Raw genomic sequence first — 26,907 nt, 5'->3', positions numbered from 1 at the left:
TCTGTTGGAGGAGCGAGTTTTTTTTTTTTTTTTTCTTCTTTCCTGGAATTGGAGACACATAAATTTGGAGGTCGGGGGAGGAGGAGGGGGAGGAGTTGGAGGCGACCGGGGGTGAGAAAGTGGATTTTAGTGAGACGACTCTAACTGGATCCACCACTTTTTACATTGACAGTATCACATCATGTTGGGTGAGAAGGTCTTGTTTGTGTGTCTGTGCATGATAGTGTGTGATAAGAAAGATCAACCCGACAGATACGAGACGCGACAGAGTTGGAGAGAGAGAGAGAGAGAGCGAGAGCGAGAGTGAGATTTTGTGGAGAGGAGTAGCGAAAATGAGGAAGTGATATGTGTGAATAGGCTTGGTAGGGCCGGACGCTAGGGGGAACGGAGGGTGGGGAAGGAGAACGTTGTCAACGTCGACCAACAAAGACAGCTTGGCCAGCCAGCAAGCAACTCTGCTCTGTCACTGTAACAGTCAACAGCAACAGCGACTGACGATCTTGCTTGGATCGGTCGCACCCCCCCCCCTGATCCAAATCCGCGTCATACCGCCAGAAGTAGGGTATGAGTATGGGAGAGAAAAGAGCAAGACACACGTATGTACACTACAGACACAGCCCCAGTGATTGCCAGCGTCAGAGTGACCCTTATGCAATGATCGGCCGAGGCCCATGTCCGTCTCCTTACGCGAGATGGCCCCGAGTCAGTGTACCGGGAGTTGGGGGGCAAATGGCGTGCTGCATCTGGTAAGCCGGAAAGAGAAAGTCAGACTGAGAGACGGGGAGATAACGCAAGTGCCGGGCCTGGGTCGGATACAAGAAGAATCCCCCGACTCAAGTCCGGTAGGGTCAGACAGGATGCAGCCGTGATAATTTACCATCGTGGTGCTGACGATTTGATTTTCTCATGAAGATTGCGGTGCCGCTCCTGATGGTGATGATGCGAAATGAATCATGATCTACGATGCAGCAAAGGAGCCGTATCGGAGATAACTAGGGAGCAAGGGTTGCATGTTCTCTTAGCCCTGCCGTGTCCTATCAGGACCTGTGCTGTGGCATTCAGCCTATTCAAAGTGATGACGATTGTTAGCGATGAAAATGTACAGGGCTGGTTGTTGATGAGGGTGGTGGTGGGAAGGAAGCGGAGGTGAGGTGGCCCAAGGGAAAACCCTCCGAAAGGCTGCTATGTACGAGCCACACTCCCGAATAAGCAAGTTGATAACCTTCTTTTTTCGTTGGCCGTGAGGGGGGTGTCGAAAGTAGTATAATCACCAATAGTACAGCCCATGCGGGGCGGGAGGGCGCGAGCGGGACCGTGCTGGGTCGCTTAACCAGAGGGAAGAAAGAAAAAAAAAATCGTACGACGTGCTGGCTCCGGGCAGGTTGGAGGTGTTCGTTGTTGGTGGTACTTGTCTGCATGTAGTTTTTGGTAGAGCCCATCTCGATCTGTTCCGGGCCAATGGCGCTGAGGGAGCGTGTGCGTGTGCTGAGGGAGGGGGGAGAGGCAGAGCGAGTGGGAGCCAGATTCGGACTTATTGGCTGTGCTCGGCTGCCCTGTGCAGCGGCAGGCGTGTCAAGCGTCAAGCGTCACAAAAGCGACGCCTGTTATTTCCAAGAGCAATCAAACGCGGCCTGTTTCTCAGGGTCCAGCAGAAACCAAAGAAAAGGGCCAGCAGTGCTGGGAGAGGGCAATATGCGCTCTCACCGGAACCCTCCGCGACGGGCCCCGCTGCGAATCATATAGTGCCGGTGAGAAGCCGAACAAGCTGAGCGGGCGTCGCCGCCGCCATCCGCCCAGGAACGCAGAGCGGCTGTCAGACCATTGGCCGACCAGCCTCTTTTGATTGATGCCCCCCACCCACCTGACGTGCTGTGCGGTGCTGCGACACTTGTATATGTCGCCCATTTTGTTTTTCGCTTCGACTTGCTTGCGCGGTTTGGGCGGGCTGCCGTCGCGAGCTGGTGCTGGTGCTGGTGCTGGTGCGGGTGCGGGTGCGGGTGCGGGGCTTGCGGGCATGTCATGAGGGTTGCTGGCCAGGGTCGTGGCCGTATAAGGTTTTTTTCGGCTTTGGCTTGAACGAGCAAGACGACGTGCTGGCGGGGTACTGCAACTGGGCATAGCAACCTGGGCACACGGTGAGCGGCGGCTTACGGCCCTGACTGGACTGGACTGGCTGGACTGGCTGGACTGGCTGGACTGGCTGGACTGACTGGACTGACGCGACTTGACCGCTTGTCGCGCATAACACGTTTGGGGAATGTGTGTCATAATGTTTTTGTTCGTTTGGCCCCTCCTCGACGAGCGGCTGTGTCGCGCTAAAAGTGGCCCTGCCAGCTTACTGTCACAGCTGATTACGAAGAGAGGCTGGCGGGGGTGGGCGTGGCAGGCCGCACATTGGACGACTTGGCGATACCGTGGGGAAATCTCCGGTGCGATCCGATGGTCCAGAGGTGTGGAACTAGATGGTTGCCATGTGATTGGTGGCGCAAAATAGGTAAGCCCTATACCCCTTCCATGCTCCCACACACCCACACACCCACACACACATACACACACCACACATACATGCAAAGTCTCTGCCGTCTTGCACAAAGCAAGCTTTCAGAATAAGGCAGCAAACGCGAGAGTGCAACCAGAGCAATGCTGCCGTCCTGTCCCCTATGCCCCTGTGCATGTTGCGCATGAGACAGACTATGGGGTTGCGAGAAGACCCCTAGGCGCTACCTCCGTACCCATGACTTTCTGCCTCCCCACTCTGTAATGCGCGCCCACCAAGAGCCCAAGGTAGTTTCTTCTTCTTCTTCTTCTTCTTCAGAGCCAACAGCTTGGGCTTGTCAGGTGTGAGGGGAAGGGAAGAAAAAAAAAGGAAAAAAAAAGGTAACTCAAGTGCCAGTTGCCTGTTGCAATGAGAGAGAGAGAGAGAGAAAGAGTCCTCTGGCCTACCATGATTCTTCTTACCTGGTCGCATCGCAGCCCGTCAAGGGATAGTAATCAGCGACTGCGAAAAAATGAAAAAGAAGAAGAAGAAGAGTGTTGCGCGGTGGCAAGGGGTTTCTCGTATGCAGGGTGGGCAGTCCTGCGTCAACTCACCGATCAAAGGCATTTTTTTTTCAATGGTGAAATGCGCGTCTAATGCCATATCATCAGTCCACGTTACATGAGTCTGGTACAGTAGAGTAATAGCCGCGGAAGCAACACCGACTCTCTTCGGCCGAGTCGGCTAATCGGCATACTCTTTCCGCATGGCCTGCCACTGCCCAAGAACAGCCAAACAACCAATACCGAACGGCAGAGGCGCTTGCTTGGGCAGCGTAGAAGAAAAAAGAACGTGGCGTGCGAGGTGCTGCCCCAGCCATGCCATGCCCTCGGAGCGCATTGCCTCAGGAGGACGTGCCGAGGGGCGCCACGCGGATATCACGCCCATGATAAGACGCCTAGTCAGCACACGAAACATGGGTCTGGGGAAGGGTACTTGCGGTCACAAGGCGGACAATGTGGGAAAAAGCAATCATGACACGACGCGGGCGCCAACGGCTGGACGACAGCGCGCGTAGAATGGTTTGCCGCCTCCACTGATACCCGACCATGCATGAACGGTGTGCGAGGGTCCTCAGACGTCAAAAACAAACCCAAAAAAAAGCCTGCCACTCGCCCAAGACGAAGAAGAAGAAGAAGGAAATCGGTAAACAAAGAATGCCATAGTTGGATCTGTCGTAAGGATTTCCCATCCTGCCGGATGTCCATCCGTCCAATCAGCACCCCCGCTAGCCTCTTAGCGACGGCGCGCCTCGTCCTTTGTATCGCCCTCGCGAAGATCTAGATCCCTCATCTTGCAGCAACCGTCCACACCACCCCCGTCTAGTCTGATCGGTGAGACGACTGCAACTGCGGTACCCTCAAGTCCAAAGGCTCTCTCTCTCTCTCTCTCTTTCTCTCTCTCCCACAGCAGCACTCGGCCACCTTACTCTTTGCAGACGGCGCCGTGTCAAGACGAATCCAAGGGAGCAAAAAATAAAATAAAATCTTAGGGTAACTTTGTGCGGTAAAAAAGACGCATCATCCACCCAGGCCTGGAAACAAGACGAAATAATACTTTGATTCTCGGACCGACAGACGGAGAAAGGAGAATGACTCGAAATGCATAAGAGTGATTTCAGCGCTAGCCACCCAATGACAATGATGATGATGACAATGATGATGATGATGATGATGGTGAAGTTGATGTCCTTACTACGTGCTCGTACACATGGTTGCATGTACAATGGCTGATATGGCCGTCGATTGTGGGGAATATCGAGAAGAAGAAGAGAAAGAAAAAAAGAAAAAATCAAAAAATAATTAACAGAAAGCATTGCGCCGGGGCCAGAAGATGCAAGTCATGATGCACAATCCCAGATCTGTATTGGGCCACTCTGCCCGTGACAGCTTGGTCCGAAGAGGGTGTGCGTGCGTGCGTCAGCGCATGCGGGTGACGCTCCATATGGCAAGACATGGAACCCAGGAGCAGGTTTGCATCCCGCCACCATGTTTTGCTTTTTGCTGCTTGCCTGACATCACTCCAGACCCTGTTGCCGCTGCACGTTCCGAAGAATCTCCAGATCCATGCGCAGAATGGGCGAGTTTGGCGCCACGTCCTCGATGACGGTAATCGTGCGCTTGAACAGGGCCGAGAGCGTGGCTTTGGTGAGCCAGGTGTCGCTGGGTAGGAGAGGGTAGAGCTTGGATTTGTACACCGAGGCCAGCACAAGCATGTTGCCGAATTGCCTGAGTGGTGTTAGCATAGTCATTCGCCAGTAATTGAAAAAAAAGAAAAAAAAGAAAATGGGCCGGCTACGTACGCGTGGAGTGTACCAAAAATGTTTGTAACGACAAGCCTCTTCTTGCGGGTAGGGGTGAAGTATTGGTAGTTGCTACCAGGCTCTTCGCCCACGCGGTCGAATGCAATGGTACTGTGAATGGCACTGTTAATACATTGACAGGCAACCTTGATAATCTTCTGCTGGTCTTCGCTCAGCTCCACCATCTGCACGTTCCGGTTTGTGAGGGGCTGGCCGTATGGTGAGGACGAATTGTGCTGAGAGGCGCCCGTGCTGCCTGGAGGTGGGGGTGGGAACTCCAACACATGACTCGCTAGTTTCAAGTAGGGCCGCAACATCATGTACAGGCCGCCATAATACTTGGCGCGAACACGAGCAATGTTGAGGTCAGTCGAGGGGTACTCATCATCTGACCAGGCCAGCTCCGGTGAGAGTAGTTTTCTCCAATTCTCAAGCACGCCCACGTGGGTGAGCGCGTGATAAGCCACCTCTTTGACGCTAGTCGGATCAAAGCTCATTCGTCCGCTAGGCCCGTAAAGGGCATTGTGTGCCACGTTGAGAATAACGCGCAGGAACGTTTGCGTAGAGTAAAGTTTCATCATTAGGTCGTTTCTCGGACCCGCCGTAACGTCTTCTTGCTGGGCCGAGCTGCTGTCTTCCTGGAGCCACGTTTCGTTGACGCCTTCGGGGTACATAATGTCGCTTTGGTGTGCGGAGATGCCAGAGGGGGGGAGGGTGCTCATCTCTGCGAGAATATCACTACAAGTGTGTCAGCGAATGTCGACATGGCAAGTCTCCGAAAGAAAGAAAGAAAGAAAGAGGGGGAGAATCTTACGATTCCAGTTGCAGCGCTGTCCAGTAGACACACATGACCAAGTTCAGCCGGTATCGTTCCTTGGGACTCCAAAACTGCCTCTTCTCGTTGTTTACACGAAGAAGCTTGGTGTAGTCAGCCTTGATCAAGACCAAGGCGATTCGGCATGCATTGTTGATCCAACTCCAGCTCTCCAACACTCGGGCAAACTGGCTGAGATAGAGGGCAGCGAGAAGCATGGCTTGCGCATGCGCCGTCGTGTTTCCACCTTGCTGGTTTCCAAGAATGTCAGTCGCATACGCATAATAAGCCATGCCCGGGAGAATGTCAATGTTTCGCGGACGACTGTCTTCCGAAGTCTCGCTGGCAAAGCTGCCATTGGTATTGGGAGAATTCCTAATATACCCATAGTCGGAGTGGATGTAAGGATTGCGGTCGTTTTGCGGTGCAGGCAGGGGATCTGTGTAGGAGCAAACCTTGCCCAGGGCAAGGACAAGGAGCACAATAGCGTTGCGCAAAGAACGTTCAATCTCGCCTCTAGCCGACGGCAGTCCGTCCAGTCCGCTGGCCGAGCGCTTTCGCTTGATGCCAGGGTTCAGCTGGTGGACGCCATTGACGGCGGGGGAGCGGACACTGGCGCCGCGGGATTCAGGGCTGTACTGGTCGCTGAACTCCCTGAACATGCGCTTCAGCTTGACTTCGTTGATGAAGGGATGGAACATGTGCATGCTGTCCATGTACGACTTGAGCAAGTCGAACATGACATGACGGCGGAAATCCGGGCGGCCATCAGGGCCAAGGCCGCTCTGATAGCTTTCACGCGGCGTGCTGCTGGGCTCAGAGGGGCTTTGGTGATCATATGGTGGGTGGCCCCACAAGCCATCTTTGCCCGGCGCTGGCGAGGTGGCTTCAGAGTCGTTGCTACTCTCGGGACTTCCGGGCCCCTGTGCCCCGTCGTTTAGGTCTTGGCCCTCACCAACCCCCCAAACCCGCAGTAAGCCGCGATCTTGCTCCAACTGCATGGGGTAATCTGAGACTTCGCGACCATTGTCAATGAGGCGTTTCAGATAGGGAATGCCTTGATAGAAGATGCTCATGTGCGGCCATTCCTCAAGCAGCTTATGTGCCGGGGTTGTGTGGTCTCCTTGAAGACCCGTCTGCTCCTTAGGGCCGGTCTCGGTGGCATGGCTCCGTTCGGTCCTGACACTTTCGGCAGGTGTTGCGGGCTGCTGCGGAGGAGGAGCAAACTGCGATTCTTGCTTGATTGGCGCGGATGCCGAAGTGCCCAGAGGCGACATCATGCTCGAGTGGGATACGACTGGCGACTCCATCTTGAGATTGCTGTGTACGCGAGCCATTTGGCCGCGGCCTTGACTGGGCGTGGCCCATCTCGATGTTGCCTGGTCCCTTTGTGGCGCAGAAAAGGACGTCTCGGGCGAAGCGTGGTTGGAAATCATGTCGAGGTTTCGCGTCGCCGGAAGCCTGCTCTCGACACCCTGTTTCCACGTGTTGAACTGGTCCACGAATTGGGACAGCACTTCGGAGATGTTGTTGACGCTCTCTTGAAGCTGCATCATGCTTCGATCTTGTCTGGAGCGCGCGTCAGCAGGTGAGAGGACCAAATCTATGGGTTTGGGGGGCAGACGCACTTGGGTGGCGGAACATCCTTGTACTGGCAGTCGAAGTTGTTTTCTCTGCAGAACTGGCAGGGGCGGGCTTCGTCACACTTTTGCTTTCGCGAGCGGCAGTGATTGCAAGCCTGCGTGGCGCGGACCTGCTTTCTCCGGATCTGCTGTGCGGCGCCATAGTCGTTCATGTAGGGCGCAGGCGCATAGGGTGTCACGGGTTGAGGATACTGCTGGCTAGGAGGTGGCGGTGGCGGTTGCGCGTGGTATGGGGGTCCGTTGGGATGGGGAGGATGAGCCGGATGCGAAGGGCTCATGGCGTGGGCATATCCATTTGCCATGGAGCCGTTTGGACGGTGGTCCGGGTTCATGGGCGGCCATGACGGGTGGTGGCCTCCATGCTCCATTGGGGCCTGTGGTGGAGGTTGGGGTTGGGGAGGAGCTTGCTGGGCGGGCGGCTGTTGCTGGGCGGGCGGCTGCGACTTGACGTCGACGCTGATGCTCAGACTGGTGGAGCGCGAGCTGTGATGGTCCGGGGCGGAGGCGGACTGGGGCGTGGGTGGGGGACGGTACGTCGAGATGCGGTCCTGGGGGATCGTCACAGAAGAGACAGCCGGGACGCCATTGGGATGCTGCCTTGGAGAGGGAATGTTGCGTGGGTCGGCCAGGGCGCGGATGTCAGAGGGCGGCAGTGAGGGAGAGGGCAGAGGCCCTGGGTAGGGTTGTTGGGGGTGAGCGGTGTACTGGCGAGAGGGAGCGGGCAGGCCGTGGGTGGTGTAGGGCGGAGAAGCCTGGGCCACGGTGGGATGTGTCGGAGGCCGGGAGGGTTGGGTATGAGGCGGTGGAGGAGGGGGTGGGAAGGCGTGGGCGCCGTTGTACTCAAGATTGCTGGAGCCCAAACGAGCTCTCTTAGAGTGGGCGGGCGCGTCAGGATCAGCCATCCTTACATATGCCAGAGGGAATCCGCTATGGCCATGCGGCTATGTTAGGTATGACAGAGCACTACTGGGCACAGCGGATGGTCCCAGGACCGCCAAACGGCAGAAGCCAGCAGAGGTCGCGGGGGGGGGTGCAGGTGGTGGAGAGCGGGCTCGGCAGTCGCAGGGCCCGAAGGGGGACCAATTCACGGCGACGGCAGCAAGCGGTTGGTCAGTTGGGATTTGCAGATGACAGCCCAACCCGCGTTATGGGCATGGAAGAGGGGAAGAGTTTGGAAAGCGTCGCAGCAGACAGGCGAGCAGGCGGGCAGGCGGGCAGACAGGCGGGCAGGCAGGCAGGGCAAGAGCTCGGAGGCCAGAGTGGGATGCAGGATGGGAGCTTTCCTATGCTGCGTGCGCGACGAGAGGACCTAGTCTTGGGCACGACGAGCTTACCATGGAGCCGGAGACTACTATCCGAAGCAGGTAAAGGCGAGGATGAATGAGTCGCGCGCCGTCAATGCTACGACGTTTGTCGCTCAGTCGGCCAAAAGTGGCGCTTTTCACACGGGCCGTGCGAACCAAGGGGCCAGGGCGCAATCAGAAAAGGCGCGAAACCACATCAGTCGCAAAAAGGAACAGCTCCAGGGCGCGATGCGACGGGGCGCGGGAGGCGGGCCCAGCGCTGGCTCAGGCACGCCCAGGAAGGGATTGCGACGGCGATGGCGATGGCCGTGGTGGTGTGCGATGCGCGCGCGTGCGTGGGTGTGCGCGTGGGTGGGTGGGTGGGTGCGAGAGCGAGAGCGCGTGGGTGAGAAGAGAATGTCGGTGGCGGGGGTGGGTGGGGAGATGAGGGCAAGGACGAGAGGGAGGAGTAGTAGTAGCAGCAGCAGCAGCAGCAGTAGCCAGCGCAGTAGGAGTGCGAGTAGGCGTAGGCGTAGGCGGGGAGGGGGGGTGGGGGGGTGTGGTGTGGTGTGGGGCGGGCGGGCGGGCGGTGGAGGGGGGGGGGAAGGATGGTGTGGTGAGAGGAGGGGAGATAGGCAGGCAGGCAGGCCGTCAGTCAGTCGATGACACCAACGTTAGAGCAGCACCAGGCAAGCACCAGGCAAGTGCAGGCACATGGGACGGCGGCGGGCGTCGTGGTGGCAGTGGCAGCGCGCCATGGTGAACCAAGGCCCGCCTATTAGCGCCCACGGCCGCCAAAGCACCGTCAGAGAGCCATCAGAGAGCTTCTGCACCCTCTTGCAGCTGCTGCCTCGCTTGTGCACGCCCAGCCCGCCCAGGGTGGACGGCGGGGGGTCCACCAGATGCGCTGTGTGCGTGCGCGTGCGTGTCAGTGTGTGTGTGTACACTACAAGTATGGACTGTACCATGTGTGTGTGTGTGTGTGTGTGTGTGTGTGTGTGTGCGCACGAGTGGAGTGGCTCTGGCTATGGCGATGGGTATGCGCATGGGTCGAGGTGGGTGCGTGGGCGTGTTTGTGTCTGTGTGCATCCGACGACGGGCGGACGAGGGAAAGCACCACCTCTCTCCATCAAACAGGCAGGCACCCACGAAGGAAGGATGCCGCTGCCGACAGCAAACGTCGCTCCCGCCCGCGTCGCTACCGCCGAGCACCATCATCCACTCTCATCACCACAACAACCATCCATCCATCCATCCATCCCGCCGTCCCTCCTGCCCCTCGCCTTCACTCCCACTCCCACTCCCACTCCCATCACCACCACAACCACCACAACCCCAACCCTGCATCAAACAGCGACATCCGTCTCACCGCGCCGGCACCCGACTTCCCTGTCCACACACACGAGGGGCGGCTTGCGCGCTTCTCCGCCCTCGCCCAGCAAGCAACACATCCCCCTCCAACGACCCTGGCACCTGTGCAGCGGCGAGCAGGCCTGCCATGAGCTCCTTGAGTCGGACAATTTCCGCCCAATTGCTGGCCGCAGAATTTGAGGAAGCTGATCCGAGCTCATCGACGACACTAGCCCGCCACGCCTAGTCGGCCAGCCTCCACTCGACTGCCGCTCCTGGGCATTCGAGAAGACTCGTGGAAGTGATGCGCTGCATGTGGCGTCGACGCAAACACGTCGCCGCCGCATCTTCCCTTTGCCCGCCCCAAGGCCCCTTTGTCTCTGTTTCCGCCCGTGACCACACAGCCCCGCGACGCCCACCCTCCGCTCACGCTCCGCCTACCCCCCCCCTTCTCTGCCATTGCATTGCCGCCTGTGGCTGCCTCGTCGCCAATGCCATGGACTAATGCTGCTGCTACTGCTGCTGCTGCCCAAAGATCTGCGCCGTCGGGTTGCCAATCCCAGCGAAACTCCTTCTGTACTCGTTATAGGCGGCCTGGTGGCACATGGCCAAAATAGTGTCGACGCTGCCCTGCACTACCCATTTGTCCGCCTTGTACGGTGCGGCAGGAAAACGCGGCTCTCGGCCTTAGCAGCAGCATTAGCAAAACACGCTCGGGCAAATCCTGCCTCTTAGCGCGCCCCAACACGCGACCGCCAGAATGGCGTCAGGAACACTGTCCAGCCGACATGGAGAACCCACGCCAGGATCGCCACGCCATCGTCCAAAACTTGGCCCTCCATGGCATGCCAGGCCATGGCATGGCGACGTTGGTGCCGCTCCGCGCTGGCCTGCTGCTGCTCGTGCTTGTGCTCATGCTCGTGGCAGCTAGCCCTTGCATGCCGGCAAGTCCCTGCCCCCCAAAGTCTATATGCCATGTACTACAACCAAGTACACACTCGCAACAAAACACACGCCTTGACCGCATCTCGCAGTGGTCAGCTGCCCTCCAGGCATTAATCCCAAACAGCAGTCGCCCTAGGCACCCTAAGCCCCGACCAGCCATAGCCATTGAGCCCGTTTGTCAGATGACCAGCCGACTCTGCCCGGTCCTGTTCTTACCGACGCTATGCCAAGTTGCGGTCTGCTTCAACCTCGACAATAGTTGCTGCCAAAAGCCCTTGTCCGATAGACGAATGCCCTCCCCACAGCCGAGGTTGTCGACGTGCTGACCAAGGCCTGTCCGTGTCTGCAACTCTGGTGGGAACACCCTGGCCTCAGCATCCTGTCTAGTCTCAGCTCCTCTACGTGGATGGCAGGAGCGCGTCGAGTAAGTGTCTTGGGGTCTACCTAGACGACGTTTTGACGAGTCAATGCCCTCTTGACAAATTGCCGTCGAGTCGGTGTGGTAGTCGTTTTGCGCTGCCCGGCCTAGCAAGCCTCACCATCGACCGGCCCCAAGACTCCTTCCAGAAACTTTTGCGCCTCCCACGGCAAGCCATGCATCCCGTCATGATTCGCCTGCTTGCCACCGCGACCACCTTGACCTGGAACCAGCCCACGCCCAAGCTGAAGAAGTCGCGGCAAAGCGGCGCGACCTAGCCACCCGTGAGTCGTATTTCAGCCGCTCTGTCGTTGGGAGATCCGAGTGCGCGTGCCGAGACCACCAAAAATGACGAAAGCCCCCTCGTTTGTGACGTCGAAACTGACGATATCTAAACCGTCCACCCAGCCCTTTGTCCTGTTCCTGTTCACCGCGCGCCGCCCCAAAGTCCTTGCGCTGCCATCGCGCCTCCACGGAGGCTCCTTGTGCCAGGGGTGTCGTACGAGATGCAAATTCTGCACCCAAGCGAGGTAGCTTCCCACCCGTTGACCAACACCTAGTGACACGACTGTATCAGACAGCCGCTCCCTTCATTCTACGCGAGGGGCTAAGCCCTCAGGGTGCCACCATACAGCTGTTTGCTGTCGTCAGTATGGCTGCATAGACATCACGGCTAGTCGCAGGCCCTTGCCAAGACCAATCCCTGGGCAGTCCTTTTTTTTTTTTTGCCCTGCAACACCATATGCCAGATGTTTGCGTTTGCATAGCGCATCCAAACATGTTCTTCAATTGCCTCGTTGGGTCTTGTCCCAAAAAAAAAAGCATCTACGCAGGCTGCATGTACCAACTCTCTGTAGCCGCAGCGCTGAAACGCCACTGAGGCAAAGCGATTGGCGCTTATGTATACGTCACAGCTCCGTCTCAACGAGCGGATGCGCAGCAAGCCACCTTCCAACATTCTCATCCAGACAGCCTCCGTGTACATAGCATAGCCAACACCACCACCCAGTTTTTCCCCATCACTGCGAGCTCGAGGGCGCAAACAAGGCGAACACAATGATCGGCACCCTCATTATCAGCGCAATAGCAAGCTTCGCCATCTATCAAGTTGTCTGGAGATATCGCAGCCTCCAGCGCAATGTCGCCCTGGCAAAGACTTCAGGACTGCCTGTGATAGCATCGCCTTGGAGTATGCTTGCAATGTTTTGGTTGGGCACGTACAAGTTGTGGATGCCGATGCTCCGGAAATGTCTCCCCGCATCTCTGCAGGGCATTTGGCTAGAGTACGTACCGGAAATGGCACAAGTCGTTACATTTTTAACCATCATGCTACAGCATCCTCCATCCAGAATGGGGTCACATGCTGGGATACAGGCCTTTCGAGCAGATTGGCATGGACGCCTTTATTGTCGCCTCCCCCAATAAACTGACTGTCTTTGTCGCCGATGCAGAAGTCATCACTCAAATCACGACCCGTCGCAATGACTTTCCCAAGCCGCTCGATATGTACGGATCTCTCAATATATATGGCAAGAATCTCGTGGCCACCGAGGGTCCCGCCTGGCGCGCCCATCGCAAACTTGTCGCTCCGAGTTTTGGCGACAGGAACAATGATCTGGTTTTCCGAGAAACCATCCATCACGCAAAATCACTGCTTGGTCTATGGGCTGGACCTGATGGGAGAGGCAACCAGACCGTCTCCGAACCTTCGGCAGCTGCAATGAACTTTGCCTTGTATGTCATCAGTAGCGCAGGCTTCGACGTACGCGTTATGTGGCCGCACGAAGAAGACAAGACGGCCGCTGGTCAGCAGGGCGGAGACGATTCTCTGTTTGTTGGCTCCAAGCCGCCTCCAGGCCATGTCATGAGTTATCGAGAAGCGCTCAGCGATTTGCTCCATAACATCACGTGGACTCAAATCATGCCTCTTAAGTGGCTTGGTAATAGCCTTGTGCTGTTTCTGCTTCAACTTACTATACTGACTTTTTGATAGCAAATTCGCCCTTCAAAATCCATCGCGTGGTTTCCCGTGCAGTTGTTGAATGGGGTAAATACATGGATGAAATGTATGAAATGAAAAAGACGCAGGTCATTGCTGGCGACAACAAAGGAGGCATGGACTTTTTTGACGCCCTGATCCGGGGCAGCGGCATCACAGACAAGGACACGAACGTCAAGAAGAGCGACATCCTAGGCAATGCCTTTGTGATTATGCTGGCTGGCCACGAAACAACAGCCAACACGCTGCATTTTTCGTTGCTCTTTCTCGCAATGAACCCAGGATCGCAAAAGCGCCTGCAAGAAGATCTGGATCGTATATTCGATGGCAAGCCAATGAGTGAATGGAGCTACGAAGAACATTTCCCACAGCTTTTCTCGAGCATGGCAGCTGCAGTCATGAACGAGACTCTCCGCCTCTTCCAACCTATTGTCAACATTCCCAAATCAGTTGCACCTGGGCCACCTCAGCAGATCCAAATGGGTGGCAAGGAGTACAGTCTTCCCGGTGACGCACACGTGTTGCTCAGTGCGGCTGTCCACCGTAACCCAAAGTACTGGCCTCGACCAGACAATGAGGTCGATGAAGATGGTCTGGATGGGGAGCAGTTCAGGCCTGAGCGCTGGTTTGTAGAGACTAAACTAGCAGATTCTTTTGTCGACATTGACTACGATGACGAGGCACTACGCGGGCCCTCTGGCGAGGATACCTCCTCGGTGCTCTTCAAGCCTGTCAAAGGATCCTATATCCCATTCAGCGACGGCTTCCGGTCCTGCATTGGCCGACGCTTCGCGCAAGCTGAGATTCTTGCCGTGTTTTCCGCCATCTTCACGCAATACAGTGTTGAGCTTGCCGTTGACGACTTTGCCAGCGACCAAGAGGTGGAGAAGATGCCAAAGGGAGGTCAAGAGAGGAGAGATTTATACAAGAAAGCCACAGATAGGGCCAGAGACGCGCTTCGGAATAAGGTTGATACCATTATTACGCTGCAGCTGCGAGAAGCGTCCATCCCAATCAGGTTGATGAAGAGGGGTGAAGAAAGGTTTATTTATGATTAAGACATGCACGCCACGGTCGTGCCATGTGTGATAATTTGTTCACCGAAAACACAGGCACAGGAGCTACCCCGCATCACGTCGCGACACAGCTACGTACCCCGCCCAGTCCTTAGGTCCGCCATAAGTCCGTCTTCAAGTAATAAATTTGTAATAGTACCGCAATAAAAGAGTTATCCAGGAGCCTCCGCGTCTTTGAAAGTTGAGAGCTGCTCATCAATATCCAGTCCCAATTGCACGCCATGTCGCCATCAAGCTTTCCACCCGAAGAGCTCCGGCAGGTAGGCCAGGAAGTAGCCACGCTTCTCAGAGAGCGCAAGGAAACCATTTCCGTAGCCGAAACAGTGAATACACCTTGTCATCTGTGCATGCCGGGCATAGCAAAGCATACAAGCTGACCATTGTATCTTCCCAGGTAGCCGGCGGCCTCATCTCCGCGACTCTTCTCTCCTTCCCCGGCGCATCTTCCTACTACAACGGGGGCGTGACTCTGTACACGCTGGAATCGCGGCTCGCCTTTGGCGGGTGGACGCAAGACACGGTCAAGACATACGCGGGACCCACGCCAGCCGTGGTATCCGGGCTTGCCGAGCACACGCGTAGCACGCTGCGCACCACCTACACTGTTAGCGAAAGCGGGACTGCCGGGCCCACGGGCGGCACAACGAGAAACCGTACCCCGGGTTATGTGGCCCTGGCCGTCGCACGCGAGCTAGGCCCGACCGTCACCAGAGAGGTCGACACGGGCTCGGCTGACCGTGAATCAAACATGGTGGCTTTTGCGGGCGCGGCACTCGCGTTGCTTAGGGATGTCATCAAGGGCGATGCCGACGGTGGTGATAACGAGGATGGCGGTAAGCTATGATAACTTTTTACCCTACCCTACCCTACGTACATATGCCAGTATTATTACAAGAAGAAGAAGAAAAAATTCTCCTTCAATGATAATCATGAGGTGATGATGATGTGAGATTCACCCTTCCCCCTACCATTATTATCACCCCTTCCGAATTCCGAGCATGACACCATGGTCGACCACGTTTGTCTTATTATTAATTTTTTTTCTTCTTTCTCTTACCCGAGAGATTTGTGTCCAACGTGTTATCCGAGGATCTAAGTGCGCTGAGATCACGTTTTCTTTTCTTTTCTTCTTTCTTGTTTGGCTCTGGTCGATTCCGAGTATTTGTGACCAAGGGGATTTTATGTATGTACCAGAGAGAAGAATACATGATGAGTATGACGATACCAAATCGGTTCCTTTGGACTTGATGTTCAAGACGAAGATACCTTTGGCTACTGCTATCAATGCCTTGGGGGGTTTTTTTTTGAGAATGTCCGTAGGGATTGGTCTCGCCGTTACGTTGCCGTTACGTTGCCTTTCGCGTGCGAGTAAGGCGTAAGCAAAATGCCCTCGCACACTTGCGTTGCGACTCCTTGGACGACGCGCGCGCCAAATCCTTATCCATCCAATTCCTCCAATCGATCCATCGATCCCTCCATCCACCCCATCCAGCCAGCCGACCCAGCATCTCGGTACGCATCACACACTCACAACGTGTGCGTGTACCGAATCAAACCGAGTCAAGGCTCCGCATCCCTAAACAAGCCAAGATAAGCAATGCAACCCTTTTTTTTTCTGTTCCCTTTCTTTCGGTGTGTGTGTGTGTGTGTGTCTGTATGTCCATGTGACCGACGGCCGTGTGACCGACGGCCGTGCTATCTATGCTAACATACCAAACCAGGATATTTCCCTGAGTATCGCAGCCGTGCACGCACATCAGGAACACATACACACACACTCACACGTAAAAACCTCGCCGTCTCCGTCTCCGTCTCCGTCTCCGTGTTCAAACCGGTAGGACCCAACATGGCCGATCGAATGCATATCCCTTGAACCCTTTTCATTTTTTTTTCTTGTTGTTATTCCGTGCTTGTGCAAAAAACAAACAAACAAAAACAAAAAACGAACATCATATGATATGTAAATGCGGCGCGGATTTGCGGCGAAGCCCACAACTCACTTCGGCTTCCTTCCCCAAATGTACATACGTACGTACGCAGACACAGGACGGGTGCCGAGAATAACTTGACTTTTGCTTACTTACCGGTTCACCTGCTTGGCTGACTGGCTGCTCGGCTAGAGCAACGAGTTTCCAGCACCCCTTGTATTATAACAGCCGAGACAACCAACCTTCTCATATCGCGTGGCCATTACATATCCCTCCCCCCTCATGGGCACTCGGGAGTCGCAAAAGACCAGGGGAGGGGTGGCAGGGCGACCACGACAACGACGGCATAAGCACGGGAGCACTGTGAGTCAGCCACCGTGCCGTTTTACCCTCACCCCTTTTGAGTGGTTCTGACATGCTGACGCAGCGGCTTACACAAGGCAGTAGAGTACACAATATAGAGTAGCGGTGAGGTACTATACCTTGAATCTTATACACAGTACGGAGGTGCCTTTCAAAAGTTCTGTCTGACGCTAATCTTGGCCCTTCGGCGCAATTCTTCTTGGCGCAACTCCTACCTTTAAGCTAAGCTATTAATTAGTTGTAGTTATCTATCTACTTAGTACTAACGTGGTTCATAAGCGAGCGGACACCCCAAGCGAGCGGACACCTCCTCACCAGCGCGTCGACGTTCATACTACAACGCGTTATGTCTCAACCATATTAGATTTAACAAACTTTTTCTAAAGCTGATATCCAACTTGCTATTTCTAATATTAATTCCCAACGTGTAAAGAGTGTTAAACGTACTGCTGAGATCTATAGCGTCCCTTGAATAACTTTATTTTACTAACGCGCTGGAAGACACTCTTAACGCGACTGCGAACTAAATTCAAAGCGCTTAAATAAGCTAGAAGAGAAGGCTATTGTTAGGCGTATTCTTAAAGAGTCTACGCGAGGATTTGCGCCTACAAAGGCTGAGGTTCGAGCAATAGCTGATAAACTGTTAGAGGAGCGTGGTGGCAACCCTGTTGGCAAGAACTAGGTTGACAACTTTGTTAGGCGGACTGCTGAGCTCTGTACGCGCTAGAGCCGTCCCTATGATCACCAGCGAGCCGCCTGCGAGGACCTAGTGGCTATCTAGCGCTAGTTTGACTTAGTCCAGGCGACAAGGCAGAAGTGGGGTATTGTGGACGACGATATCTACAACTTTGACAAAACTAGCTTTATGATGGGCAAGATTTTATCACAGTTATTAATCACAGCATTAGAAGGATATGGGGAAAAGAAGCGGATACAGCCAGGCAACCGTGAGTGGGTTACTGTGATCCAAGGCGTGGGCGCGTCAGGTCGCCAGATACCACTGTTCGTTGTCTTTGCGGGCAAGGTGCTTATCAACGTCTAGTTTAAGAATTTGCCTGCCAACTAGGTTCTTAAAGTTAGTCCCAATGGCTAGACGAATAATTAGCTTAGTCTTGCCTAGTTAGAGCACTTTAATACCCATACAAAGAGCCCTACTGTGGGTGGGTATCGACTGCTTATTATTGACGGCCATGAGAGCCACTGCTCCATCGAATTTCAAGATCTTTGCAAGGAGAAGAATATTATTCTTCTCTGCATGCCTCCACACTCGTCTCACCTGTTGCAGCCCCTTGACGTCGCCTGCTTCTCGCCGTTGAAGCGCAAGTATGGCGACGCTGTTTCAGGCTTGGCACGCAACCGCACCCACTATATTAGCAAGGAAACCTTCCTACCAGCCTTTAAGGCTGCTTTTGAGCAGTCTATCACGAAGGAGAATATCCAAGCTGGCTTCAGAGGTGCTGGTCTAGTCCCACACGACCCACAGGCTGTGCTATCTAAGCTTGATGTAGTGGTGCAGACACCTCGTCAATCACCACAACGGGTAGCTGCCTGGCAGGCGCAGACACCACGCAACGCGCGCGAAGTTAAGTCTCAAATTAGTCTCATTCAAGAGAGCGTGAGAAAACGCCGTGGATCTTCTGCCAATTCACTCACTGAGCAGATCGCGCAGCTGAGTAAGGGGGCCCAGCAAATGGCACATAAAATGACGCTTATGATGGAGGAAATGGGTACGCTTCGAGCGGCTCTTAACAAGTCAAATAAGCGTAAAAGCCGCAAGCGGCGATACGTACGGACAGAAGAGACTCTTACTGTAGGCGAAGTACAAGAAGTATTAGCTGAACAGGCGGGTAGCAGTCGTGGTGATGGTGAGAGTGCGTCGAAGAGGGTGCGAGGAGAGCGGCGGTGCGGGCGTTGCAAGCAGACTGGACACAACGCTCGTACCTGCGCAGTTGAGATAGATAGTGCAAGTGATAATAGCGATTCTGATAATTAATTTAGTATATTGCAATAGTTTATTGACTGTGATAAAAGGCTGTGATAACGTGTTGAAGTTGACGCGCTGGTGGGGAGGTGTCCGCTCGCTTGGGGTGTCCGCTCGCTTATGAACCACGTTATAGCTCCTAATACTAATTCTTACACCTATATTTTAATTGTAACGTTGAAGTTACCTCCTATTAGCAAGTTAACGTTATAGATCTTAGAGCTAACTAGTGTTAATCCTTATATAGTTAATTGTATCTATAGTAGAGCTATTGCTGCTAGCTTTAAGCCAAACGTTCTCCCTCTTAAGATCCTTCTACAGCACGTTTAAGATGCCCCTCGCTCTAGCAGGCCTGCTAAGCAGATAGAGGAGGTGAAGGAGCAGATATTTTAACAAGTACGACGCGATAGATATGGACGAGAGAAGAGCTGCGCTGACCTTGCTAGTGCGCTTAGTCTCTAAGGAGTCGAAATCTCTGCCTCTACTGTCTAGAGGGTATTAAGAGAAGCAGGATACAAGAAGACTAAGCTAACAAGGAAGCCTAGGTTAACACAGGAGATAAGGAGTGCTCGTCTTAGATGGGCGATCGACTACAAGGACTAGACGTTAGAGGACTAGAAGAATGTTATCTAGACAGACGAGACGTCTGTGGTGATTAACCACTGACGTGGGGGCTATAGGATCTAGAGAAAAGCAGACAAGAGAGTAGTTAAGAGCTGTATCCGTGAGAGGTGGAAAGGATACTCTAAGTTCATGTTCTAGGGCTGCTTCTCGTATAACAAGAAAGGTCTATACTATATCTACTAGCTAGAGACGAAGGTAGAGAAAGAGGATGCTACTTAGAAGATTAAGCAGCTAAACGCTAAGCTTAAACCTCTATAAAGAGAGGAGTGGGAGCTGTCAGAGTCTATAAGGAGGACAGGGCTGCGCAACAAGCCTAGCAGAAAACCTCAATGGAGATGGACAGAGAATACAGGCAAGCTAGTGCGTAAGCCTAGAGGTGGTATAGACTAGTAGAGATATTAGAACTGTATTCTAATACCAAAGCTAATTCCTTTCGCCAAAGAGTGCCTCCAAGATAGACCTCAGACTGTCGTGATGGAAGATAAGGCACCTGCCCACGCCCACCACTATTAGAGTGTGATCTATAGTCTGCACGACGTCAAGAGACTACTCTAGTGTGGCAACTCGCTAGACTATAACTATATTAAGCCGTGCTAGTTCTATATAAAGAGAGAGACTACGAAGAAAGGAGCTCCACAGTTAAGGGCTAAGGCAGTTAGAGTCTAGCAGAATTGCTAGAGAGACCTTTCTTAACTTAAGATCTAAGCTTAGATTAAGTGGATTCTTATTTATATCTAAAAGATAATTAAGCTACAAGGTGGTAATGAGTATATAGAGGGAAGAGACAAGCCTCGACTAAGGCGGCCGTACTTCGGCTGAATTATTCTTGGCAGACAGAACTTTGAAAGGCACCTCCGTAAATAGGCGGTAATACAATATAACACCTGCTAAATGTAAGGGCCTTTAGTATACATATATAACCATGTTCATAACATAAAACCAGCTAGACAATCCACTTCTTACAATGGTTTCTAATGGCATGACTAACGCAGATGCAGACTAACACATTACGGAAAAATGAAGAGCCAATGGCTGGCGAGCACTCGCGCACGCAAATTACTATGAAAATGACGCTCTCGTGGTATTTCTTGCGGGAATGACAAGGTGGTGGAGGCCTGAACGCGAATGTAACTTGACAAATTGCAATCTCATCCAGCTGCGATATACAAATTCGTTGATGAGGGAATCGACCTTACACTGCTTCTGTAGAAGGCGGGTTTAAATAAAATTCTAGCTATAGTTACGCTTCCCGATGGGGAGAGGATGGGTAGGCGGTTTGGGTTGCCCAGAAATGGGTATGGTTATCACGTGACACAAATCCTACCGAACCTCTACCCATCGGTAAGCGCAACAAAGAGCTAAGTAGGCCCCACACTGTGGTGGATGGTGGTGGTGGTGGTGGTGGTCATCCTCCACGTTTCCCACGCTTATCCGGCCCTTCGCAAAGCAGAACAAAAAAAAAAAAAAAAAAAAAAAAAAGGAACAGCTCGTGCTCGGCGGCGAAACGCACACACCCATCCATCAGACCGCTGTCCCGCTTACAGGCATGGGAACAAATAGTAGTTTGCCTTTCCAGATGAATTTAGATGTATGTTAACACGGTCTGGTTATTGTTTTAATATGGGTGATTTCGACGTGCTAACGCGGCAGCTTTTGCCCCTTAATTCTGTTTGATTGCCATAAGCTCGCGTGGGATAATACAGAAGCCACTTAACTAGATCTTCCTTTATACTAACCGCACGATGCTTCGTATAAATATGACGGGCCTACAATACCGTCCTAGAGGCTTGTTGGGAGATTAAACCTTACGTCAGCTTAACCCAGAGGCGCCGAAAATGATCATAACTTGAAAATCTCCTTACACACAACCCCATTTGGGTTCGTGCTTCACCTAGGCTAATATGTTTTATCACAATCTGCGTCCGGAGTTGAAATAATTTAACCAGCGCTCGCTATAATAAGTAGGCGTTCTCGACTCCATTACTCGCTCACATCGCCCATACACCCACGGTACTCTCTTTTCCAAACAAACACCTCACCATCGTTCTTGGAAAAATAAACGTGTAAAAGCAAAAATGAAACCCACCTTCCTTACTTCTCTCGCCCTTGTCAGCATATTCCAACCAATGAATATGCTGTTCGCGTCAGCGCATCCGTCAGCACCAGCATCAGCACCAGCGAAACTCGAATTGAATACGAAAGCCAATTGCTACACACCTCCAGATGTAAGCTCTACCTACCCCCCTGCCATGGCGAACGACAAAAGATCTATCTCTAGAAAAAAATTATCATTCCCACCCAGGACAGAGATAGCGTTCCACATATGAGGATGCCTTGGAGGCCTAACTAACAACACGATTCCTACAGAATGGCACTGGCTGCTCAGATGACATCCCTTATACCCCAGCCGCCGAGGACCCTATCAGGGACATGTGTAAGAACGATGTGAGTATTCCAATTCATCCATGCAGTGGCTAGTGCGGGAAGAGAGGAAGATGCTAACAACCATGTCAAAATGTAGTGCAATCCCTACCCAGGCTGGATACCACATAAAAATCACTGGCAGTGTGTGATATGGCCTGGACAAACGAAAGGGACCATCCACTGTGTGTTGTGAGAAGGCAAAGAAGAAGGAGGGCGGGAGAGAGAGAGAGAGAAGGAGTGGAACAGTGCACTATAATAGTTATTAGACTATAATAATGCAATTGACATACAACCCCGCTGGTAAATAAGTGTCTACCCTGTGATCTCTTTTGTGATTGTCTATTTTTTTTCGCCAACTAGATATACGTATCTCGTCTAAAATAAACGAAGTAACAAAGTTCAAGAGGCTCTGATGACCTACCAGGTTCACAAATAAGAGTGTAAGTTACTACGAAATAGGTTAGAGTTAGGTAGGGGTATTACATATCTTAACCTCTACCTAACCCTAACTCATTTCATAGTAGCTGTCAGGAACCGCGTTCCTGTACCTAGAGGTAGCTTAGCAGTACACTCTTAATGAGCCTTGGATACATAATCCCCAAGCCTACTAACAATGGGGGGCTAAGGATTCGTCTTGGAATATACTAATACCTACTGCTGCTACCTTCCTACTACTACTGAGCTCCGTGTTGGCTAATATCTAGTAGCCTAACAGTAACCTAATCTCTACCTATTAGGAATGGTAATAGTGAGTAAACCCTGTTTCTAAAACATATAAGGAGAGGATAAACTTTATATGTTGGGGCTACTATTCTAGGAAGACCTATTATTCTAACCTATTATTCAGTTTGTTATATTAGGAAGTGTCTGTAGTGTCATATCATGCACTATGTTCCGCCACACAGGGATAGATGATATATCCTCTCTAGTTACATAAAAGGTGCAGTGGGTAGGGAAACTTAGTAGGCTGACGGACTCGCCTATTAGTCACGTTAAGATAATTATTATCGTTGCGATAGCCATGTGCGGAACACGAGCATTCTCATTGAAATTGTGCTACAGCTGTTGGGCCCAAATGTAGTCAACAGAAATAAAAAATCGATAATAGAATTTCTTCCTAACCCTTGATCTAACTACGTCGAGTCCTCACTAGAGCCTAAGCGCTAGCCTTACTCTGGCTGTATTCCCGTGATGTCGAAGCCAGTGGAAGCAGGAGGTGGATAGATTTCAGATAAATATGTACCAGCGGGGGTGTTGGAAAAAAGCTGGAATGGTTCCAGTTGCTCCAAACCTACAAAGAACGCTGAATTTGCTACCTTGAGTACACGTTAACTTAAGGAGACTCCTAACCTTTATAATAGTTACTGTGATACCAGCAACCACAAAAGTAGTGCCTGTGGCAGCAAGACAATTGAAAACTACAGGTATAGGGTCACTGCTACAGAGTTAGCCTGGAATTTCGATAGTCTGAAAAATACATACGCGCGGCGAAACAAATCAACCGAGTGTCGCTTAGTGATATCGTTGGATTCGTCAAAACTGTACACATTAGATGTAATCTTAACATGACAGAGATACACTTTACGCTCGACGGTGGTTCTCAGTGAAATGCGACTGTTTGATTTCTTCGGAGGCGTTTTGATATCTGTATACATTAGACGGTACCGTTAATAAGATAGTGAACGTACGCGAGGCGAAGTAGCTCATCGAAAGGGAGAACAGGAAGATCATCTGTAATTCTAGTATTAATGTTAGCAGCTAAGTTTCGAATAGATCAGATACACGTACTTGACTCCATTGGCGGACACGACGCTCGCAAGAAGAATGAGATTGATGAGTTTCATTGTTTTTTTTGGCTTTGCTAGTAAGCTGGTTTGATGTTGATGATAATATATCAAACTCCTAGTTTTTGCACGTGAAACAGATGAGAGTATGATTCTGACCTTTTATACATGCGAAGACTTTAATTTTCATTAGTAGAGTTCTAACTATATTGACTATATTGATATTATTCCGAATTCAAACTAAACTCTTCTTATCTCTCAAGTAAGTGAAACCTTGAATGTTGAGTTACCAAGTAAGCTTATTAAAATAATCTTAATAATGAGCTTATTCACTACAAGATTTCTAATAGAAGGAAACGTACGCATGGATGTAAGCTGATATCTAGTAACTAAGCTCTACCTACGAAGCCTCTTCTCAGACCTAAGGGCTGTGTTTATTAGATAAGAGAACCAGAACTAACGCAACCAAGTAGATTCTTAGCGCATGACGTAGATTCTTACCCTGCATTCCTGAATAGAGGTCAGCGTTGATAGTTAATTGGCGCCAGCATGCTGACTAGTATTATTCAGCGTAATATCACCATCACCGGAGTCCAACCTATACTCAGACTAATCTTCACCTAAGCGAAATCTAACTCTAATAGATACATTCTACTTTGTCCGCCTTATCTCTATATATTCAAGCTCTACTAACACTTGAGAATTACCATTGTTTTCTGAAACACTTCCATTATCAACACTATTTTTCAAGCAGTATGAAGGTTACTATCTATGTTGTACTCTTGTATGAGTTTCTTCTTAAAACCTAGGGGAATAGAATTAAAACTTCCATAGTATCGCCAAGCAAGTGCTAGCTGGTGGCCGTACTTACGACTTTTGCAAATGCATGAAATATCCTGAAACTTCAACACCAGATTGGTGTGCTACAGCTGTCGTATGCGTAGATATTGGTAGTAAATATAGGGCTATTAGTGCGTTTAATCTTCTAACTAGTTATATATTAAATTATCTAACATCCTTCAGATAATGGCGGCTGGGTAATAACATCTAAAGTACTACACTTAGCGTCTATTTAACTGAGACATAGTGTACTGGGGAAGACGGGGTATTAATATATGGTCCAGAGTTCTACCAGGGCTGTCGGGATGCCCAGTCTGGTAATTCTGAAGCTGATAGCTGCTGTTGGGGTAGGAAGTTTGGGTGGTCCGATGGCTGTTTTAAATAGTTACCAAACATGATACTCAGGCCTAATATTACACGGGTTAAGTTATAATTCTTCAGTCTCAGTCTAGGCTAGGGCGAGATAGTCATAGGTTGTAGTCTGTGCGATTATTCTAGTCCAACTACATAATAGAGTAGATTAATTGCAACCACTTTTAAAATATGCACCCCACGCGCCATGCAGCTAGAGACATTCAAAGCAGACGGCTATAGACACGTCTCACTACTGACACATAACACACAGATCACACGGATTACTAAGTAGAATACCACCTAACTGCGATAATATCAACGTCCACCCGCTAGGATTTAGACAGGAAACGCTTAGGTTAGAATCTTAAATACAGAACAAGATAGAAATTGAAACCATCCTGTTAGCTGCCCCTATCCAGCATCTAGAAACGTTCAGTGTATTCGAACTGCCAATACTACTAGCAAATAAGAGACAAGTAAACTCCTCACTACAGAAGGCATATATAGAGACACGTTCTCGAGGTAACTTCTCACTATTTATTAGCTTAATACTTAGAAATCCCTTTAGTAACTAAAATAGAACACTAAAAGCTATCTTAGTAGAAGAAGCTAGTATTATTGCTAGAAATCTATCAATCCAAGCAGCTAGCCTAGCTGAAAACAACATAACCTAGCAGACTGGTCTACTAGATTTAGTAGAAATCTTTAGAGACTTTACTAAGAGCAGTCGAGTAAATAAGAAAACCTCTACTATTCTAGGAGATTAGATCAACTCACTCTCTAACGTCTCAAAAGAGCTACAAGAGATGGTTAGACGCCTACACGCTGGTAAATAGGTAGAGGTCAGGTAGGGGTAGAGTTACTAAGACTTAGGTAGAAGTAGGGTAGAATCTTAGTAACCCACACCAACGTTGCAGCTACGTCTGATTCAAGAATTACACGCTGAGTGAGAAAGTTTCTATTGGCACTAAAGTTTGGGACAAATCTTATCTTCAGGATAAGTATTATTAGCCTTGGATATTTTGTATGCAATCTATCTTAAATCTACAGCTAAAATTCATCCACTTGCTTAACATGATTATTGTCGACCTTCAGGTGAGAGTATCAATTTCAACTCCGGCGATGCAGGAATTATCCTTGCGTTATCGCCCTTTGGATAAGGGAATGGACCATCAGGGATAGCTACACTCGCTTGCCATTTTAGAATTTGGTTATGATCAAGACACTTGCGCTCTATGCTGAAGTCTGGGAACAGATCTTTATACGCGTCTGTCCAGACATGCGTTATAGTGTTTAGACTAGGTTGACAAGTCAAGTGCTGGAGCAACATGCTTAAACAATGACCCCGATGTGCAACATCTAGTAGCGGTAAACGCCACGTACCGTTATCCGGTTGCCAGCTTGAAGGATAGTAATAGTCCCAGAAACTAAACTTTCGGAGTACGTTGAGGCAGTGAAGTAGATGCTGCCCATCATTTTGGGCTACAAAAAGACCTTCCTGGTACCCTAGTATAAAGTTAGTAGGAATTATCTTGTTTCTTCAACCCATGCAGACAAACCCCAACTAGTGGGCACACGCACGGCATGCTTTGGATCCTTGCCAAGACGGCGTAATGATTCTTCCGTGATCGGAAAATATTTAACCAGAGCTATCTCATCCCACGCTCGATCAACATCTGGTGATGGATCGGCTCGGTATATAGACCTAGGATCGTTGTTTAAACTACCATTCATCATGATCTCCGAGAACGAGAAGTCAATCTCATCAGGAATTGATGCTTTATACAGTATTAGTAAATTTGAATCCCCTTTCTACTAAAGCTTAGCTATGGCTTACAGAAAGTGTTCAAGTGTCTTAGTAAAGTGTTCGGACGCGATTGAGATGCGAGCCAAGTTTGGCTGAATAAACAGATCCACATGATCAGGAAGATGATATTTACAATTAAAAGTGAGATGGAAATGCAGTTGTAACATCTTCTCCTAGTGCTAGGGAAAGAGTTGTTATCTGACTAACTCCTGTTAGACGTGATATGCATTGGCTAATAGGATGTCATATATACCATCATTTCTGAATCTTGTTCATTATCATCCTGTCGAACCAGAGTCCATTTTGGCAGCAATCTAGCACTCAAGATCGCCATGTCATGGAGATTTTTAGCCCAGAACCTAAAAGAACCGCAATTTAGAAAGGATGGATCTAAAAGCTTAGAAACAGTCTAAGATTTATACACCAGTTGAGTAGC

At 51.1% G+C, this 26,907-nt stretch overlaps 6 protein-coding genes across 6 annotated transcripts; 3 read left to right on the top strand and 3 right to left on the bottom strand.

Moving 5' to 3' along the window:
• Window positions 1-4,054: 4,054 nt before the first annotated feature.
• SETTUDRAFT_137903 (uncharacterized protein) lies at window positions 4,055-7,573 on the bottom strand (the record flags this gene model as incomplete). The annotated part of the gene is made up of 4 exons (XM_008029556.1): window positions 4,055-4,764; window positions 4,839-5,576; window positions 5,653-7,221; window positions 7,281-7,573. The coding sequence occupies 4 exons, from the start codon at window positions 7,571-7,573 to the stop codon at window positions 4,554-4,556; spliced, it is 2,811 nt and encodes a 936-aa protein (XP_008027747.1). The 3' UTR covers window positions 4,055-4,553.
• Window positions 7,574-12,347: 4,774 nt separating this feature from the next.
• On the top strand, window positions 12,348-14,348 carry SETTUDRAFT_20837 (uncharacterized protein; the record flags this gene model as incomplete). The annotated part of the gene is made up of 3 exons (XM_008028749.1): window positions 12,348-12,574; window positions 12,627-13,231; window positions 13,285-14,348. 3 exons carry the CDS (start codon window positions 12,348-12,350, stop codon window positions 14,346-14,348), a joined length of 1,896 nt encoding a protein of 631 aa, XP_008026940.1.
• A 239-nt stretch (window positions 14,349-14,587) lies between these two features.
• SETTUDRAFT_91885 (uncharacterized protein) lies at window positions 14,588-15,210 on the top strand (the record flags this gene model as incomplete). The annotated part of the gene is made up of 2 exons (XM_008029555.1): window positions 14,588-14,689; window positions 14,761-15,210. 2 exons carry the CDS (start codon window positions 14,588-14,590, stop codon window positions 15,208-15,210), a joined length of 552 nt encoding a protein of 183 aa, XP_008027746.1.
• A 6,127-nt stretch (window positions 15,211-21,337) lies between these two features.
• Window positions 21,338-21,835, top strand: SETTUDRAFT_32539 (uncharacterized protein; the record flags this gene model as incomplete). Its single annotated transcript, XM_008028850.1, has 3 exons — window positions 21,338-21,487; window positions 21,630-21,707; window positions 21,734-21,835. 3 exons carry the CDS (start codon window positions 21,338-21,340, stop codon window positions 21,833-21,835), a joined length of 330 nt encoding a protein of 109 aa, XP_008027041.1.
• Window positions 21,836-22,855: 1,020 nt separating this feature from the next.
• Window positions 22,856-23,530, bottom strand: SETTUDRAFT_20835 (uncharacterized protein; the record flags this gene model as incomplete). The annotated part of the gene is made up of 6 exons (XM_008028748.1): window positions 22,856-23,002; window positions 23,052-23,121; window positions 23,169-23,225; window positions 23,272-23,331; window positions 23,375-23,425; window positions 23,475-23,530. 6 exons carry the CDS (start codon window positions 23,528-23,530, stop codon window positions 22,856-22,858), a joined length of 441 nt encoding a protein of 146 aa, XP_008026939.1.
• Window positions 23,531-25,742: 2,212 nt separating this feature from the next.
• Window positions 25,743-26,431, bottom strand: SETTUDRAFT_91500 (uncharacterized protein; the record flags this gene model as incomplete). The annotated part of the gene is made up of 2 exons (XM_008029554.1): window positions 25,743-26,170; window positions 26,224-26,431. Coding segments are annotated over 2 exons (636 nt in total), but the record flags the coding sequence as incomplete, so codon positions are not given.
• Window positions 26,432-26,907: the final 476 nt, after the last annotated feature.

Source organism: Exserohilum turcica (genome assembly GCF_000359705.1).
Source record: "Exserohilum turcica Et28A unplaced genomic scaffold SETTUscaffold_3, whole genome shotgun sequence".
NCBI lineage: Eukaryota > Fungi > Ascomycota > Dothideomycetes > Pleosporales > Pleosporaceae > Exserohilum > Exserohilum turcicum.
Note: the sequence above shows the minus strand (reverse complement) of the source record. Positions and strands in the feature narration are given on the sequence as shown.